General features: G+C 36.9%; 1 protein-coding gene across 1 annotated transcript; it reads left to right on the forward strand.

Annotated features, from left to right (window-relative positions):
* The first annotated feature begins 2,987 nt into the window (after positions 1-2,987).
* On the forward strand, positions 2,988-16,595 carry Snx3 (sorting nexin 3). The gene is made up of 4 exons (XM_071683299.1): positions 2,988-3,214; positions 8,120-8,215; positions 11,788-11,912; positions 15,572-16,595. Exons 1-4 carry the CDS (start codon positions 3,050-3,052, stop codon positions 15,675-15,677), a joined length of 492 nt encoding a protein of 163 aa, XP_071539400.1. The 5' UTR covers positions 2,988-3,049; the 3' UTR covers positions 15,678-16,595.
* The last annotated feature ends 306 nt before the right edge of the window (positions 16,596-16,901 follow it).

The following is a 16,901-nucleotide window of genomic DNA, read 5'->3' on the forward strand; positions in this document are numbered from 1 at the left end:
TGTGTAAGAAATGAGATGGCACTGGACACAGAAGGGTCCCGGGTAGAACCCTAACACTCATTACAACTAGGACACGCGCACCGTCCTCCCACAGTTTGATATACCGTGAACACTAGAAACACTGGGTTCGCAATACCATGCAATACATTGACTTGAGGCAGGGCACGATCATAGAAGAATTTCCTCGTTAGGAGACACTAAACATCGATTTTTTTTCCGGTAAAGAGGGTGACGCAGTGACATCATATTATAGTAGAAACACTGCATCTGAATGAGTTTTTGATATGTGGAAAATAAAAAAAAATAGTTTGCATTACTAAGGTCTTTGGCTGGTGAAGTGGTTGGCAGTGGTCCAGTTTTCGAGCCTGTTGAGGGTGTTCTGGAGGTCGATGTACCCGGGGCAGTTGTGTCAACAGTAGGAGTGGTTGGGCCATGAAGTATTATACATTTCTGTTGAGTGGGTGTGTTCATCAGTGTTTACTTGTACGGGATTACATATTAGTAAAGTATTGGGGGGAGGGAATTCGACACACGTTGGGCACCATCCCCAAGACCTTTTGTACCATCCGACAACTTTTTAACCCACCCGACCAAAGGTCTTGTTGAGTCTTAGCCATCACTTAATGTCCACTCGTTGTCTGTCTGTCCGTCATCTTTTACATTCGAAACTACAAGGTTAATGTAAACCAAACTTGGCCGGGATGGTCCTTTGGGAGTCCATTTCAGAAATGTATCCGGTGACCCTGACCAACATCTAATATGACTGGTTATCAAAAGTACCTCGTCTGTTATTATTTTCCCCATTCCAGTCTACTCTGAAAGTGATGGATGATTTGGATCCAGACTTGAGTGGTTGCTCTTCAACGTTGTGCCACATAATCCATAAAATCCTCCATGATAGCCAAAGTTAATAGAATTAAGACTCTTCAAATGGTCAAAACTTCGTTTTATCATACGTGGTTAAATATTCAACAGAAGATAGAAAAAAAAAAGAGGAAGAATGATCTAACATGCAATACATGGGTTTCTGTTAAATCTAGGTACCCAATTTACCGACCAACCGTGGGGAATGATGAAAAGCTGGGTTAACTGTGGACTGGCTGCTGCGACCATGAAGTGTAACCTTCACGGGCTCAACCCTAGGCAGCCCATATATGCGTCATGGTCAGAAAAGCAACCAGACCATGAAGCTACATATCACAAGTTAAAACATTACTACTTTCCTGGTTTATGCTTAATCAATTTTCCTACTTATATGTGGCCCAATTCGTAGACGTGTGAGCCACATAGGATCACGTCCGTCTCAAGTTAAAATTTTCATAGTCAACATTTTCAGTATCATTACTTAGCATATTCCACTCATCTATTGCTCTTAAACTATATATATATATATATATATATATATATATATATATATATATATATATATATATATATATATATATATAGAGAGAGAGAGAGAGAGAGAGAGAGAGAGAGAGAGAGAGAGAGAGAGTTTCTTGTTATAACTAGTCAATCGTATCCCCTATTACCATTGCAGGGCAGATGACTCATCAGATAATGTTTAATTACCATTCTTTCCACTCGCACTCTCATGTCTAATTATCAAAATTCTCACAAATTCCATATTTTTATTTAGACCATGACTTATTAGTGGAATAAACACTTAATAAATGTATCTTATTATATATTCACTGTGGTCGGTGGTCCATTTGCTAATTCTGGTTATTGCTTTATATACTACCGTTGCTGAATATTCGTAGAATATCAAGGTGCATTAATATGCATACTATGATCTTCCTCTTACTTGGTGAATTCCGATGGGCAGTAAATGCCACTTTCATATCTCAAATGATACCGGAGCTCCGTTTTCATGTCCATGATACATTATACTAGTAATGAGACTAAGCTGACACCTGATTGTTTAGAATCTCTAAATCTCCTTAAGGTTCCTCTCTGTGCTGCCTGTAACTATAGGTATCATACATACACCTGTGTTAGGCACAGTATAATTAACCACACCAACACCCTCCTTCACATATCTGATGGGTATTGTAAGAATGCGACGAACATGTCTATGTCTGGTCTAAGTACAACTACCCTGGGGATTCATCAACTATTTGGTACCTAGTTTAACATCAGTATCATTTGAGCATATATTATGAAATATACCTATAGCAGGGGATCTGAGATTCAATACTTAATGGTATATTTCATTTCGTGACCACATATTTCAACTTGTCTTAAAGTACTTTATTGTTTAAATACCCTATCCAGAGTAACTCTCGTATTACGTACAGTTGTTCAGTCGTCTCATGTCTTAAACAGTTGACTAAACATAGATATGCTAGCCAATTAATTCGATACAAAATAACTTTTTTCGTTGGAATGTCAATCAATACATGACAACTCATTCCAAACTTATGCTTAACTGAAGTAAGTGCATTACCATTTACTAATCATCACCAGAGACACTGGTTGGCTCATACACTTTTGGGTGAAGTTCTAGGAATCAAACTGTAATTTGCATCGTAATCAGTCTTGAATTATGTCTCATTACAATGCTCTACGTTAATCTAGACCTTTAATGGGTGTGACTTATCTGTGACATTAGAAGCGGTTGCTACATCTAACCAATACTTTCTCACGTTGGTAGAAGTAAAGAGCACAATTACGTCATTGCGGACATTCATGCACTAGAAAAACATCGATTTAGCCAATTTTAGCATAGTCTGCCAGTCTTCTAGTTCTTTACCAATGTTTGTGATGGTGAAAGTGCTGCCATCTCGGGATCATACGGGTGGGAGAGTTAGATAATGGATAAACCAAGTAATCTTTACTCTAATTGTCTCAAATTGTAAAACTTTCTCTTAGCTGGTATAATCAAAAATTTATTTGAAATGTTTTGTGATAAATGAGAATTTTAATATATTTCATCAAGGGTGTAAAAGGGTATGTATTGGTAAACCCACTCCACATTGATGTTTCTCCATGCTTCTGATGGCATTCATGACAGTGGGTGGAATCGGTGTTGTGACTTGCCGTGAACATGGCTGACATGACCAATGACTCCACTCGTCGCCTCGTCTCTAAGAAGCAAACCTTGGACGATGCTTATGCGGCCCCAGCCAACTTTTTAGAAATTGATGTTGTGAACCCCATCACCCATGGCGTCGGGAACAAAAGATATACAGACTACGAAGTTCGGATGCGGGTATGTTTTCGTATTTTGCAATTGTGTATATCATTTTCATAAGTATCAAATTGTTAATTTTCATCCATGTTCTCCATTTGTTTGTAACAGCTATTCCTAAAATTAAAGGTAATGTATACATTTGCGAATTTTGGCCATAGGACCATTTGTTGGCTAACAGTTTTCTTATGTTAACTAAACTTATACATAACATAATCATTTGACAGCTTTCCTCCCGTTCTCATGGTAAATACGAGGCTGTATTATCTTGCATTTCCGGAAATTGACCTTCAGACTTTTACTGTAAATGTGTCTTCCTTTATGCTGCCATTGTTGATTGTGAATAACTGGGTCCAAGAAAACCCATTTTACGATTCATAGCTTTCTTAATAGTTTTAAGAAAATATGCAGGATAAAAGTATACCTGAGGGATATAAAGAAAGGGGCATGGGGATTATGTACGACAAGTTAACCACAGTGTGGGGGTTCTGATGCTTGATGTATGGCGAGTGATTTGCTTCTATCTGAATACACCAGCTTTCCATTTTCACACTCATGGACCGAATAGATATTTGTAAATATATCGAGGTCCCTTGCCTGCCATGAGTTTGTAAACCACGGTTTCCAATGTACGCATTTAGACTATACCATTATACCAACCACTGCATCGAGTTTTGTGTCCACAGTTTTCTATTGCATCATCAAAATTTTTATCTTTGCACTGGGGAAGTGTGAAGTGGCTGCGGGCTGCTTGTGGCCCCAGCCGGCAAACCATCATTTCTAGGGAAAGGCAGGAGTATCACAACCAGGCAGCGTTGCTAAGGCAAGCATTTAGTGGCATAGTGCTACTGTAGTTGTACTTCATTCCTTTGTACATTTATGGCCTAGGCATGTCTTTTATTTATACCTTGATAGTATTTAACCAAGAAATTTACATTATAGGCATGTATCTCAAGGGTCACTGTCTCTAAACCCCATATCCCATACGCTGTGTACCTTGCAAACCACGGTTTTGCAATTGCAGGGTCTTCCAGGAACGTAACCCCAGAATCTTACTTCTGGCTAGGTAATAATGAGGCTGTCTTTTGCTTTGTCCCATCCTTTTTACATTTGTTAGGGTTGAATGTCATCAACAAAAGTTTAAGACCAACTTTAGAGTCAGTTTAGGTCCCCTTTAAAGCAGATGTAAACCACTTTTGACTTTCCTGAGGACTTTTGCATCTGCAAATATGAATTATTCTGGTAGGATTTTGTACCTTCAGGCAAGTCATGAATGTGGGTGTTGTTTAGGGTGTGCCTTGAAGCTGAGAATAAAAAAAAAAAAAAAGGTATAATTTTAAAAATCTATCAAATGTAACCAAACTATCACAAGAATTCAGTACAGTAGTGACTTTCTGAGACAGAGGGGCAATATATCAATATAATAAGGCATCATGACTTTCCCACTGGTTTCATAATGTGGAAGTGAGGTACCACATTGGAAGGAGGAAATGTGCAAGGCAGTCTATGCTCCTTTATGACAGTGATTTTATGCTTTTTGTGAATAACTGATGTGAAAATGTAAAAGGAAACTAGTAATGAATAACATAACCATTTAAGAGGAAAGAAACCTCCATACATGTAAAATTCAACAGTTTTTAGATATTCAGGCATGTTTATTGTCGAGGAAACATATGAAACGAAAAGACGAGTGAGAATTGCTCCCATAAGACTGCTGCTGGGTCTAGTTTCTTCCTAATTTATCAATCACATGACTTATAAGTTTTGATTGTAATAACCTCTGCTGGGTAAAATGATTAACTGAGCAATGTAAAATGTAGAAAGTGAAGGAAATATTTACTATGTAAGGGTACCTGTATAACATTGCTGTAGTGTATTGTTTTTCATTTTTATTCTCTCAAATCCAGAGTTGGACAATTGCACTTCAGAAATACTCTGTTTGGATATTTCCCTAACACTGGAGGCAGAGGTAAATACAATATATATCTTATGGTCTGTAGATTTTGAATACATTATTGCCTTTCCTGTATCAGAGGCAGCATCAGGAATGGAGAAATAATGGCCTCATCTGGACACAATGTCTCAAGCTATTATAGATGGAGGAAAAATGGCCTCATATGTACACAGTGTCTCAAGCTATTATGTATGGATGAAGAATGGCCCCATTTGCACACAATGTCTCAAGCTGTTATATATAATGCAATGAAACTAGAAACCACGATCTAATTCCCATTCAGCCATCACTCATACATTGTTTTCATACTGTAGATTTGTATGTTTAGTCCTTACAGATCATTTTATCAAATGTTAGAAGTTAGGGTAAGACCACTGCATTCTTGCAGCAATGCAAGATACCAACAATTCTGGGGAAGATTGATGCAAACTGATATGGGTGAATTGATTGAGCTTTCTGATGGTGATAGGTCAGATGTAGAGGGTTAGAGAGAGGTAAGAAACAACAGGGATAGTGAAAATGAGAATATATTAGATACTTGGCCAAAACTCAATACACAGATACATTGCCTATGTTGTACATACATGCTGCTAGATAGAAACAACATTTCTTAGCCCATAAGAATTTTCTCATTGTATTCTTTTGATGCTGGAATATCATTCCCCTCTCATGATTTCTTAAGGATGACGGCAACTTAATAAATTTAAGAAATAAGTAAGGGATGAATAAGAGTAAAGAGATCATAATTATATGGAACATTTGTGCAGACATTATTCAGTAGTTTGGAAATATTCCTTTTTATCCTGTCAACAATAAGGTTGCAGCTGAGTATAGAGAAGGTGAAGAAGCCTACAAAGTGCTGTGGCATACCTAGTAAAGCCTATGTTGCCAGTTGCTTCATAACACTTCTCATGGTCATGCAACCCTGCTTTTGATGGTTGCTTTCTTTTTCCTTACCAAACGTTTTGAATGAGGAAAATAATTGATTGTATGTATATGTCCGTGTGTGGGCATGTATGTATATACATGTGGATGTGGGTGGGTTGGGCCATCTTTTGTCTGTTTCCTTGTGCTACCTCACTAATGTGCGAGACAGCAACAAAGTATGATATATAAATATACATGATAAGTTTGCTAATTTAGGATTCATTTTTTTTCAATATGGTAACATTGTTAAGTATGTGTAGTATGTCACTATAAATATGACATTAATGGTGTTAGCATATTATGCAAGCCGTGATTTTCAAGTCCCATTTTGGGATTCTCCATATCATAAACATTAAGAATATAATGTGCCCTCTGGAAGTGTACATTTAAGGTCAGGTCTGGGAATAGAGGGTTTGATTTAGAAGCCCCCACAAAGCCCTGTAGCCTTACAAATGGTTCAAGTGTATCTACTTTTTAGTTATATTTTATCTTGACCTTCACACAAAGAAGGATGACTTAAATAAGTACATCCATACCATCTCTATAAGTTGAGGTGCCATATACAAAAGGATCACATGCAAAACAGATATTTACTTGATATGCATTTTGGATTTGTTTGGTTATGAAGAAAGAGATGTATCAGCTGTTTTACCTACCTTGCAATGAGAAAGATGTGTAAAATGGATAGCATTGCTTCAGCATGAATGTCTAGTAAGAAGTAAGACAAGGAAGTAGGAAAAGATAAATAGATCCACCTCACGTTACTCATTCTCTTCCTATTTCCAAACCATTTTAGCACACCTTCAGATCTCTCAACCACACGTTCCTTATTACCACACCTTGCTCTTACCCTTTTATTCTCAATAAACCACCTAACACCAGATACTGTCCTTAGACATTTCATTACCAACACATCTACCCTTCACATGCCCAGACACCACCATCTGCAGCTTCTTGTCATCAGCAAACAACAACTGACTTGCTTCATAGGCTTCTTCGTCCCCAAAACACTGCATACTTACCCCTCTCTCCAAGACCCATGCATTTACCTCCTTCACCATTTCATTCATAAATATATGAAACAACCATAGTGATATCACACACCCCTGCCACAGACCCACTTTCATCTGGAAATCACTTGTCTTTCTCCCTTCCTACTCAAATATGTTCATTACACTCCTAATAAAAACTTCTCACTGCTTCTAGTAGCTTTCCTTCCACACCGCATATTTGTAAGACCTTCCCAAGGTATATCTATCCACCCTATCATGTGCTTTCTCCAAATCCATAAATGCCACATACATTTCTTTCTCACACATTCTTTAAAGCAAACACCTGATCCACACATCCTTTACCACTTCTGAAACCACACAGTTCTTCCCCAGTCTAATGCTCTGTACATGCCTTCACCTTCTCAGTCACCACTCTCCTATACAACTTATCAGGTACAATTAACAAACTTGTACCTCTGTAGTTTTGAACACACACCTGTGTCCCCCTTGCCTTTATATAGTGGCACTATACATGCATGCTACCAATCCTCAGTCACTTCACAGTGATCAATACATACATTAAAAATCCTAACTAACCAACAGTAGTTACAACCTATGAATATACATCAACAACAGTAACATCTTGTATATACACACACATTTTTTCCATACTTGAGAGACATTTACCACTTTAGTGAGGTAGCATCAGGATCAGATGAAGGAAAGCTGCATTTGCTCGCAACTGTACCTGTCATGTGTAAAGCACTGTAACTAAGACATGTATTTCACTTCCTCCAAAATTTCTAAATACTTTCCATTTTCTTTTTTTTTTTGTCTTTACCCTTTCATTGACCTCTCTACATTTTTTTTTTTTTTTTTACCCCTTTCAGTGACCTCTCTACATTTTTTTTTTTCCTACCCTGTCATTGACCTCTACATTTCAGTTAAGGCTCAACCTTAATGTGGACTTTTGTCCTTGACTGGAGCCCCCAGCATTAAAAAAATATATATATGTATATATTTTTTTCTTACAAATAGTATCTTGTATTCCAGACCAACCTTCCAGTGTTTAAGGTGAAGGAGTCAAGTGTGCGAAGGAGGTACAGCGATTTTGAATGGTTAAGAAATGAGCTTGAAAGGGACAGCAAGGTAGGGGAATGTGACTTATTTTGATTTGTAGGATGCAAGATCTTTGGTAACCAAATTACTGACAAGTATATTGCTTTAGCCTGGTGGGATTTTTATTGCTTCATTTCATAAGCATAAGTGTAAAGTGTAGTTTGATGTATTATGTTTTTGTAGAAGACCATCAATAGTTTTCATAAAGTTAGCAGGTGTGCATCAGGTAATAAGTTCTGATTACAGAACCTCTTAAGGTTCTTTCTAAAACATGCATGGAAATTACACTCGTTTCTTATGGTCTAGCAGTGGCATCTCTCCATGGCAGATTGGAATAGCATAGGCTGAGGCTATAAGAAACCAGTTGCCATTTCCTGTAAAGAGCAGGGTTAACATAGTCCAGGACAGTTGCCATTTCCTGTGAAAAGCAAGGTTAACATAGCCCAGGACTATAAAACAGACTAATGATTACTTTGCTTCAAAGCAGGAAATGCATGAACAAGTCAGCCTGGCTTGTGTATCAAACTTCCATGGGTGTGAATGCATTCTGTTAGCCCTTGAAATTTTTTCCTCCAGTTGTTTTATAAATGATACTGTGCCACTTTCTGTTTGTAAGCAAAACTCCACACACTTGAGTGCAGCAATCTTAATATGTCTCATATTAATTTTTTTAAATAGCTAGTTTCTGTAATTCAGCCTTATCATAAATTCAAGGGGGCATATTTAATGTGAAAGTGTCTTTTAATAATTTTTCCCTTCGAAAATAATCATATTTTCAGCACTTCAAAAGCTACCAGAGAATGTCTTGAATGCTGCTTAATTTGATGTGAAATTTATTTGCTATTACCTTTCAAATAGCCCCTCTGGATTAGACTAAAACTTTGCAAATTCATTACTTTATACTTTTAATTAATGTAAATGGCATTCTTGTGTTTATAAATGAATGCAGCAATGATTACCTTGAGCTTTAATGTAATCAATTAAAGCTGTATTATCAAGAACAGACCCTGTTTTATGTAAGCTTTTTTCTCACAGCTGTCATTGGATCAAAATCTAACTAAGGAGATTTGTCTCGCACATGGAGATGCATCTGACATTCTGGTAGCTGAAGATAAAATTTGAAAATAAATATCAAGTGTCAAGCTTAAGTACACTTCCCAGTCTCTTTTTCACAAACAAAATGTACAACCAATTCACAAAATTTTATGTACATCATGCATTACTGTATTTTAATTTATAACATACACCACATGCTTTTCCATTAGTCACACAAATGAGAGATTAATAAACACATTAAAATACTCAACTTTTTAAATTACCTACCAATGCAAACATTGTGGTGTTCGCATAGCATTCATCGGACCATGCATCCTCTTTGATGTAAATAAAGATTATGGTGTTGGACCTTCTACACTATCTTCCACTTATCAAGTAATGATGTAAAACTAGATTTATCCACGCAACATTATGGTGGGTGAAGTCCTGTTGATATAAGTAAAGCTATATAAATTTATGATAATCTTTAATGTCATTAAACATTGCAAAGAACAGCATATTTGAGGAAAATTTTCTGGAAATGTTTCCCAGGAACACATATTCCCATCACTGTATAACATTAAGTATAAGATATAATTTGCTTCATTTTATTTATATTTACTTGTTATACTTATTCGCTGTCTCCTGTGTTTGTGAGGTAGCACAAGGAAACAGACGAAAGAATGGCCCAACCCACCCACATACACATGTATCTACATGAACGCCCACACACTGGCATATACATACCTATACATTTCAACGTATACATGCATATACATACCCAGACATAGACATATATACAAATGTACACACTCATACTTGCTTCCCCCATCCATTCCCGTCACCACCCCACCACACATGAAATTGCACCACAATCCCCCTTCTGCATGCCCACGAAGTAGCACTATGAAAAGACAACAAAGGCCACATTCATTCACACTCAGTCTCTAGCTCTTGTGTAATGCATCAAAACCACAGCTCCCTTTCCACATAACTTTCCATGGTTTACCCCAGATGCTTCACATGCCCTGGTTGATTCCATTGACAGCACGTCGACCCCGGTATACCACATCATTCCAATTCACTCGACTCCTTGCACGTCTTTCACCCTCCTGTATGTTCAAGCCCCGATCGCTCATTTATAGGAGCTTTACATGGAGCAAGACATCAAGAATGCATCAAGAATGTTAAACAAGGAGCCCCTGTACAATTTAGTGTTGGACAATAAATACTTTTCATGTTCTTTTAAACATAGTATACTTAAATTATTTCTTTGGTTTCTAATAGTCAAGTTTTCTTCTCTCTTCTTTTATGAAATTCACTTATTCTGCATCATAAAAGTCCTGAGGGAGATTACTACATTTTCAGCAACTCCGTCTTCTGACACCCAGATGAGGCATTCATGTCATTCCAACTTTCCAGTTTTTACTTCATTATTTACTAAAGTTCTAATCTTACACCTATGACTTTAATGCCTTCTTTTCCATACTTCTTCATTACCAACCCTTTACCCTTAAATATATGTCCACATCAAATAATGTTCTCTTTGAGAACATTACCCACAGCAGTTGATGTGTCCCTTTCTTTGTTTAAATGTCCAGCTGACTTTTCCTGAATTAGTTGCCTACAGGGATCTGCTTATCTCCAGGAGTATTCAGTGCATGGTTGGCAATCTGCAAGTATGCACAGTGATCCCACTAAAAACACACAGATTGTAGGATTTCCTAAATGATGGGGAGGAACACAAATGATATGTATATGCAAGTTTGTGAGGAGGGTAAAATAATAACATGAGAAATGAAATAGTAAGTGACATAGTGAATTTTGCAAGGTTACTGTGAAGAAGGGAGGTCAGCACATGTCATACTCACTAACTTCTTGCTTGTGGAAGAAATTCAATGAAGTGGTGCAAAATTTTCACTGTGGGGTAATGGAGGTCTTTGATAGAAGATGATATGTAACGAGCTACAATATTTCCAAATATTCTTCCCAAGCGTGCCAACCACTTGCTATCCTTACTCTTACTTGCAGAGTTAATGGTGTAATATTTCTAAAAAATAGTTATTCAACACCAGTGTTGTACCTGTGCATGAAATAGAGAGTACAGTAATTTTATATGTTCAGACTAAGGAACAAATCCTCCAATATCCCCACACTTGTCTACCAACCTGATACACACTAATATTTATTGCTAAAAGTATATATTTATAAATATATTCATGTTATTTACCACCAGTGCTTTGTCTGTGAATGATGTAAGAGTAAGGAGTGAAAACAGGCTTAATTAATAGAAGGGGGAAAAAAAATCTCTACTTCCTCCTCTCTTACTAGTTGTTGTCAGATGCGTTATTCACACCCTCCTCTGCCCTTGGTGTTACTGGAAGCCGAGTGCTTGAGGTTACATCATGAGTGAAAAGTCACTTTTTGCAGGTTATCACTTTTCTTTAAATGTAGCATAGCCTTGGCCTGCAGAGACCTTGGCAAAGATGCTTCTTGATTTTTCTTAATTTCTCTTTTAAAGTCAATATAGGAAAAAAGTTCTTGTATATGATATCTGAATCTCTCAGATTGTGGTCCCACCACTTCCTGGTAAAGCACTAAAGAGACAGCTGCCATTCCGAGGAGATGATGGCATTTATGAAGAGGAATTTATTGAAGATCGACGCAAGGGACTTGAAGTTTTCATCAACAAGTAAGTTTAGAGATTCTTTGATGAGATTGTCTGCTATAATTCTTTGCTTTACAACATGCTATGGTTTACAGAAAACTTTATAGGTGTTAATGTGGATACCTTTTTGGTGAGTGAGATTTCCCTCATTTACAGTAGGGATGGGATAGGCTGTAAATTATATCTTGTTTCAAGTGTTTGGAGGATGTGAAATGATCTAAAGACCTTTTGAAGAAGACAATTATGATTTGAAATTCAAGTAATGACCTTTTGAGTTCTTACACATTAACATGTGGACAACTTTCCTTTTCCCCAGAGTTGCAGGTCATCCATTATCTCAGAATGAGAAGTGCCTACATATGTTCCTCAAGGAAGTATTTATCGAGAAGAACTATACACCAGGCAGAATTAGGCATATGTAGATTTGATATAAATTCATAATTTTGTATATATAATTATAATATCCTAGTGTAACTTGCATTATTTTTATATAAAAATTATAAGAGTTGAATGAAATTTAGGCAGTAATTGGGTGTCATAAGCTTAAGACCCGAGTACAGCTTAAATATCTTTTGTCACAAAGAAAGAATCTTTAACAAGTATTTTTTCAAGTAATGAGCATTTTCCTTTGGATGGTCTATACTGATAATGGCTGTTGTATTAGACAGTCATGTTTTTACTGTTTTTTTTTTTCCAAAAGAAGGAACAGAGAAGGGGGCCAGGTGAGGATATTCCCTCAAAGGCCCAGTCCTCTGTTCTTAACGCTACCTCGCTATCGCGGGAAATGGCGAATAGTATGAAGGAAAGGAAGGACATAAAGTATATGGTTGTCAGGAAGTATTTGAAGTATCCATGAAATATTCGATCTTTTGATGAAAATATAAGTTCAATATCCATGCATTGCTAATTTGTATTTAGCAAGTTCAAGAATTAACACCTGTTGCAGCTTGAAAAATTGGATTACATGTCCATTTATTTGAAAAAGCATTTTCATGGTTACCTTTTCCATTGTATATGGCCTTAAAGTAAGCATGTGGATAACCTCCAAACATACTAAGCACTTAGCCTCAATCTGTATTGTCATGGAATTTTTAGTTTAAGATGAGATTTAATGTTTTGGATAATACGATACAGTAATGGTAGCCTTTTAAAAGAAATAAATTCTTTGTTGTGTTAACAGGACATCAGTTTAATAGGTTTTCTACATATTTAGTTATGGTACATATGAATTTCTCAGATATTAGTGACTATAAATAAGACAAACCATACAAAATTGGCTTGACAAGGTGTCCAGTTTTTCATATATATTAGACCACATATCACTAGAGTTCACTAGTTATGGAGGCACTAATGCTGTGGCCACCCACTTGAGGGATTTTCAATTGGGAACAGGTAGAGAGACAGACTCAAGACATTACTCATCACTAACCTTTTCCAGTATGTAGTTGGTTACTTATTTTTTCTGATCATTTTGTCACCCTGTCAGGGAAACTAAGGGTAGCCAGCCCACTTCAGCAATGGTTAAGTGTGCAATAATAAACTAGGAACCTCAGTTTGCTATTGGGGCATATATGGATTTGGCAGCTGATGGAACCATGGAAGCAGAAGTGAATCATAGGGTGGGGGAGGGGGCGAAAATTCTGGGAGCATTGAGGAATGTGTGGAAGTCAAGAACATCATCTCGGAAAGCAAATATGGGTATGTTTGAAGGAATAGTGGTTCCAACAATGTTATATGGTTATGAGACATGGGCTATGGATAGAGTTGTGCGGAGGAAGGTGGACGTGCTGGAAATGAGATGTTTGAGGACAATATATGGGGTGAGGTGGTTTGATCGAGTAAGTAATAATAGGGTAAGAGAGAGGTGTGGTAATAAAAAGAGTGTGGTTGAGAGAGCAGAAGAGGGTGTTTTGAAATGGTTTGGTCACATGGAGAGAATGAGTGAGGAAAGATTGACAAAGAGGATATATGTGTCAGAGGTGGAGGGAACGAGGAGAAGTGGGAGACCAAATTGGAGGTGGAAAGATGGAGTGAAAAAGATTTTAAGTGATCGGGGCCTAAACATGCTGGAGGGTGAAAGGCATGCAAGGAATAGAGTGAATTGGAACGATGTGGTATATGGGGGTCGACGTGCTGTCAGTGGATTGAACCAGGGCATGTGAAGCGTCTGGGGTAAACCATGGAAAGCTCTGTGGGGCCTGGATGTGGAAAGGGAGCTGTGGTTTCGGTGCATTATTACATAACAGCTAGAGACTGAGTGTGAACAAATGTGGCCATTGTTGTCTTTTCCTTGCGCTACCTCACACACTTAAGGGGGGGGTTGTTATTGCATATGTGGCGAGGTGGCGATGGGAATGAATAAAGGCAGACAGTATGAATTATTGTACGTGTATATATCTGTGTGTGTATATATATGTATATATTGAGATGTATAGGTATGTATATTTGCGTGTGTGGACGTGTATGTATGTACATGTGTATGTGGGTGGGTTGGGCCATTCTTTCGTCTGTTTCCTTGCGCTACCTCGCTAACGCGGGAGACAGCGACAAAGCAAAATAAAAAAAAAAATTATATATATATATATATATATATATATATATATATATATATTTCCCTGGGGATAGGGGAGAAAGAATACTTCCCACGTATTCCCTGTGTGTCGTAGAAGGCGACTAAAAGGGAAGGGAGCGGGGGGATGGAAATCCTCCCCTCTCGTTTTTTTTTTTTTTTCTCTCTCCAAAAGAAGGAACAGAGAAGAGGGCCAAGTGAGGATATTCCCTCAAAGGCCCAGTCCTCTGTTCTTAACGCTACCTCGCTATCGCGGGAAATGGCAAATAGTATGAAAAAAAAGAAAAAAAATATTCACACACACATAAGCATTGTGTGTCTCAAGTTCCATGTGATCCTGTATCAGAACTTTCAGTAAAATTTGAACTTGGTCGCCATACTGTAGTCATCTTCCTTCTGTCACTTCAGAAGTGAATAAACCCCTTTTCACATTTCAAGTACGTTAAAAAACTACTTTTCATTTCTAGACGTTAGTTTATCTTGGATTGTATCCAAGTTAGTTGTATTGAATTTTGTATTTTCTTTATTGACCCATGCATGATTTTTATGAGTTTATGGAATACAGTAAGCTTGAATCAGGAGTTTTCGATTTTCTTGAATATGAGTTTATTCGCATAAGTACTAAAAAAGCCATTTCGAGCTTCCTTTAAATGACACCGGATGAATCATATTTGTTAATAAATAAATTGCGAATATTAATAAGATGTGTGAATAGTAATTAATTAGTCTTCATTGAAATGCATGTATAGCAGTGTTTTTGAACCTTAATGGTTTAGGACCCCTGTAAGCATTATTTAACATTTTCTGTAACCCAGATCTTCTCCATCCATTCTTTCTTTAGCAAAATCTTTTAGTTTTGAATAAAAACTGAGACAACTGTTAGCCAAGGTAAAGTTTAAAGAGCTTCAGTTATAAATTATGAACTACTGGGCCTCTATTTTATATTTCAATTTCTGGTGATTTTGAAGAATGCTTAAGGAACCCTTGGATTTCAGGAAAACCCCTGTTGAAAAGCACTGCTAATAGAGTGATTTAAGCATTTACAAGTGATGGCTTTATTAAATGTTGTGAATATCCATTACTAACCTTATCCTCCCTTTTGTGTGCCTTTCAGAATTGCAGGACATCCTCTTGCGCAGAATGAAAAGTGCCTACACATGTTCATTCAGGAGCCAGTCATTGACAAAAATTATGTGCCTGGCAAAATTCGCAACACGTGAGCCTACCTGATCTCCTCCTCTGTCCAAGTGACCAACATGGAAGCTTTGTGTAACCATCTGATTATTGATGTAATAATATCGAATATCAGATATGATGTATAGGAGGATGGGACATGTTTACCATTTTAGATCGTACCTTACCCACTAACAGGGATGCTTATCAACTCCACCGAATATTCCTAAGTTGTGGCCATCCCTTTGCTAAGTCACCCCCTACTTTAGAATACACTTTTTTGAAGTTATGCATTTGCTAAGAGAGATTTCTTTTCATCATTCATCACTCCTTGGCTAATTTAGATGCTTAATTCACATGTATTTAATCTATTTAATCTAGATATATTAAAGCAGTCTGTCCCTCATTGCAGCTCTTTGTATAATTGACCAAACAGCCCATCCAAATATGATTGTGATAGGGTCACTTTGATAGTTTTTCTAATCACAACACTAATGAACCTGTTTTACTGCCCATGATAAATATTTTTCTTTTTCACTCAAGTAGGTAGGGTGTAAATGACTAAGATGTGCATTACTTGGGTGGAAATGATAGCTTTGGCTCAGCATGCTGACACATTTCACTTGTATAAAGAATGATTACATATTTTTTTGTGGAAGTGATGGCACGATTCATATATATATACATATATATATTATGTGGGTTTTAGGGTGCTTTGCCAATGCTTTAAAATAATTCTATGAATAGCTTTGATTTTAGTTACGAAAAATTTAAAATTGGGTATTAGAAGTTTGGGAGGATATTTGGCATTGAGCTAAGGCCTGAAATACCCAATTTGGTGATGTAAACAAATTGTAACATTGTGTAACTGTTTTGCTTGCATGCATCCACAATATTTAGTTTTATAAGTGGACTGAAACATATTTAGATTGATTTCCATTTCTGAAAACTATTGACCAATGAAAGTAGATATTAAAAGAGGATGCTTACATCATTGAGACTAAAGGTTTGATTGATTTTTTACTGATACATTTATTTGTGATGTCATTTTGAGTTACATATGTTAATTAACCATTGCTATTATATATATATATATTTTTTTTTTTTTTTTTTTTTTTTTTTTTTTTTTGCATGTTTGAGGGTTTAGGGCCAAGGGAAAAATGATTATGAAAACCTCTGAAGGTTAATTCTTCATGGCAATAGTTATGAAAACAACGCTGGAAGGTACTGACCAGTGAAGGTGCGAAAGGTTACCTGATGCTATTGATTGG

This window comes from Panulirus ornatus, chromosome 36, assembly GCF_036320965.1.
Source record: "Panulirus ornatus isolate Po-2019 chromosome 36, ASM3632096v1, whole genome shotgun sequence".
In the NCBI taxonomy this organism is placed as follows: domain Eukaryota; kingdom Metazoa; phylum Arthropoda; class Malacostraca; order Decapoda; family Palinuridae; genus Panulirus; species Panulirus ornatus.

Excerpts from the sequence above, each read along its gene's own strand:
- Snx3 (XM_071683299.1), top strand. The coding sequence starts at position 3,050 with ATGGCTGACATGACCAATGACTCCACTCGTCGCCTCGTCTCTAAGAAG. Across the intron at positions 8,216-11,787 it reads AGCTTGAAAGGGACAGCAAG|ATTGTGGTCCCACCACTTCC; the intron begins GTAGGGGAATGT and ends TGAATCTCTCAG. Across the intron at positions 11,913-15,571 it reads CTTGAAGTTTTCATCAACAA|AATTGCAGGACATCCTCTTG; the intron begins GTAAGTTTAGAG and ends TGTGCCTTTCAG.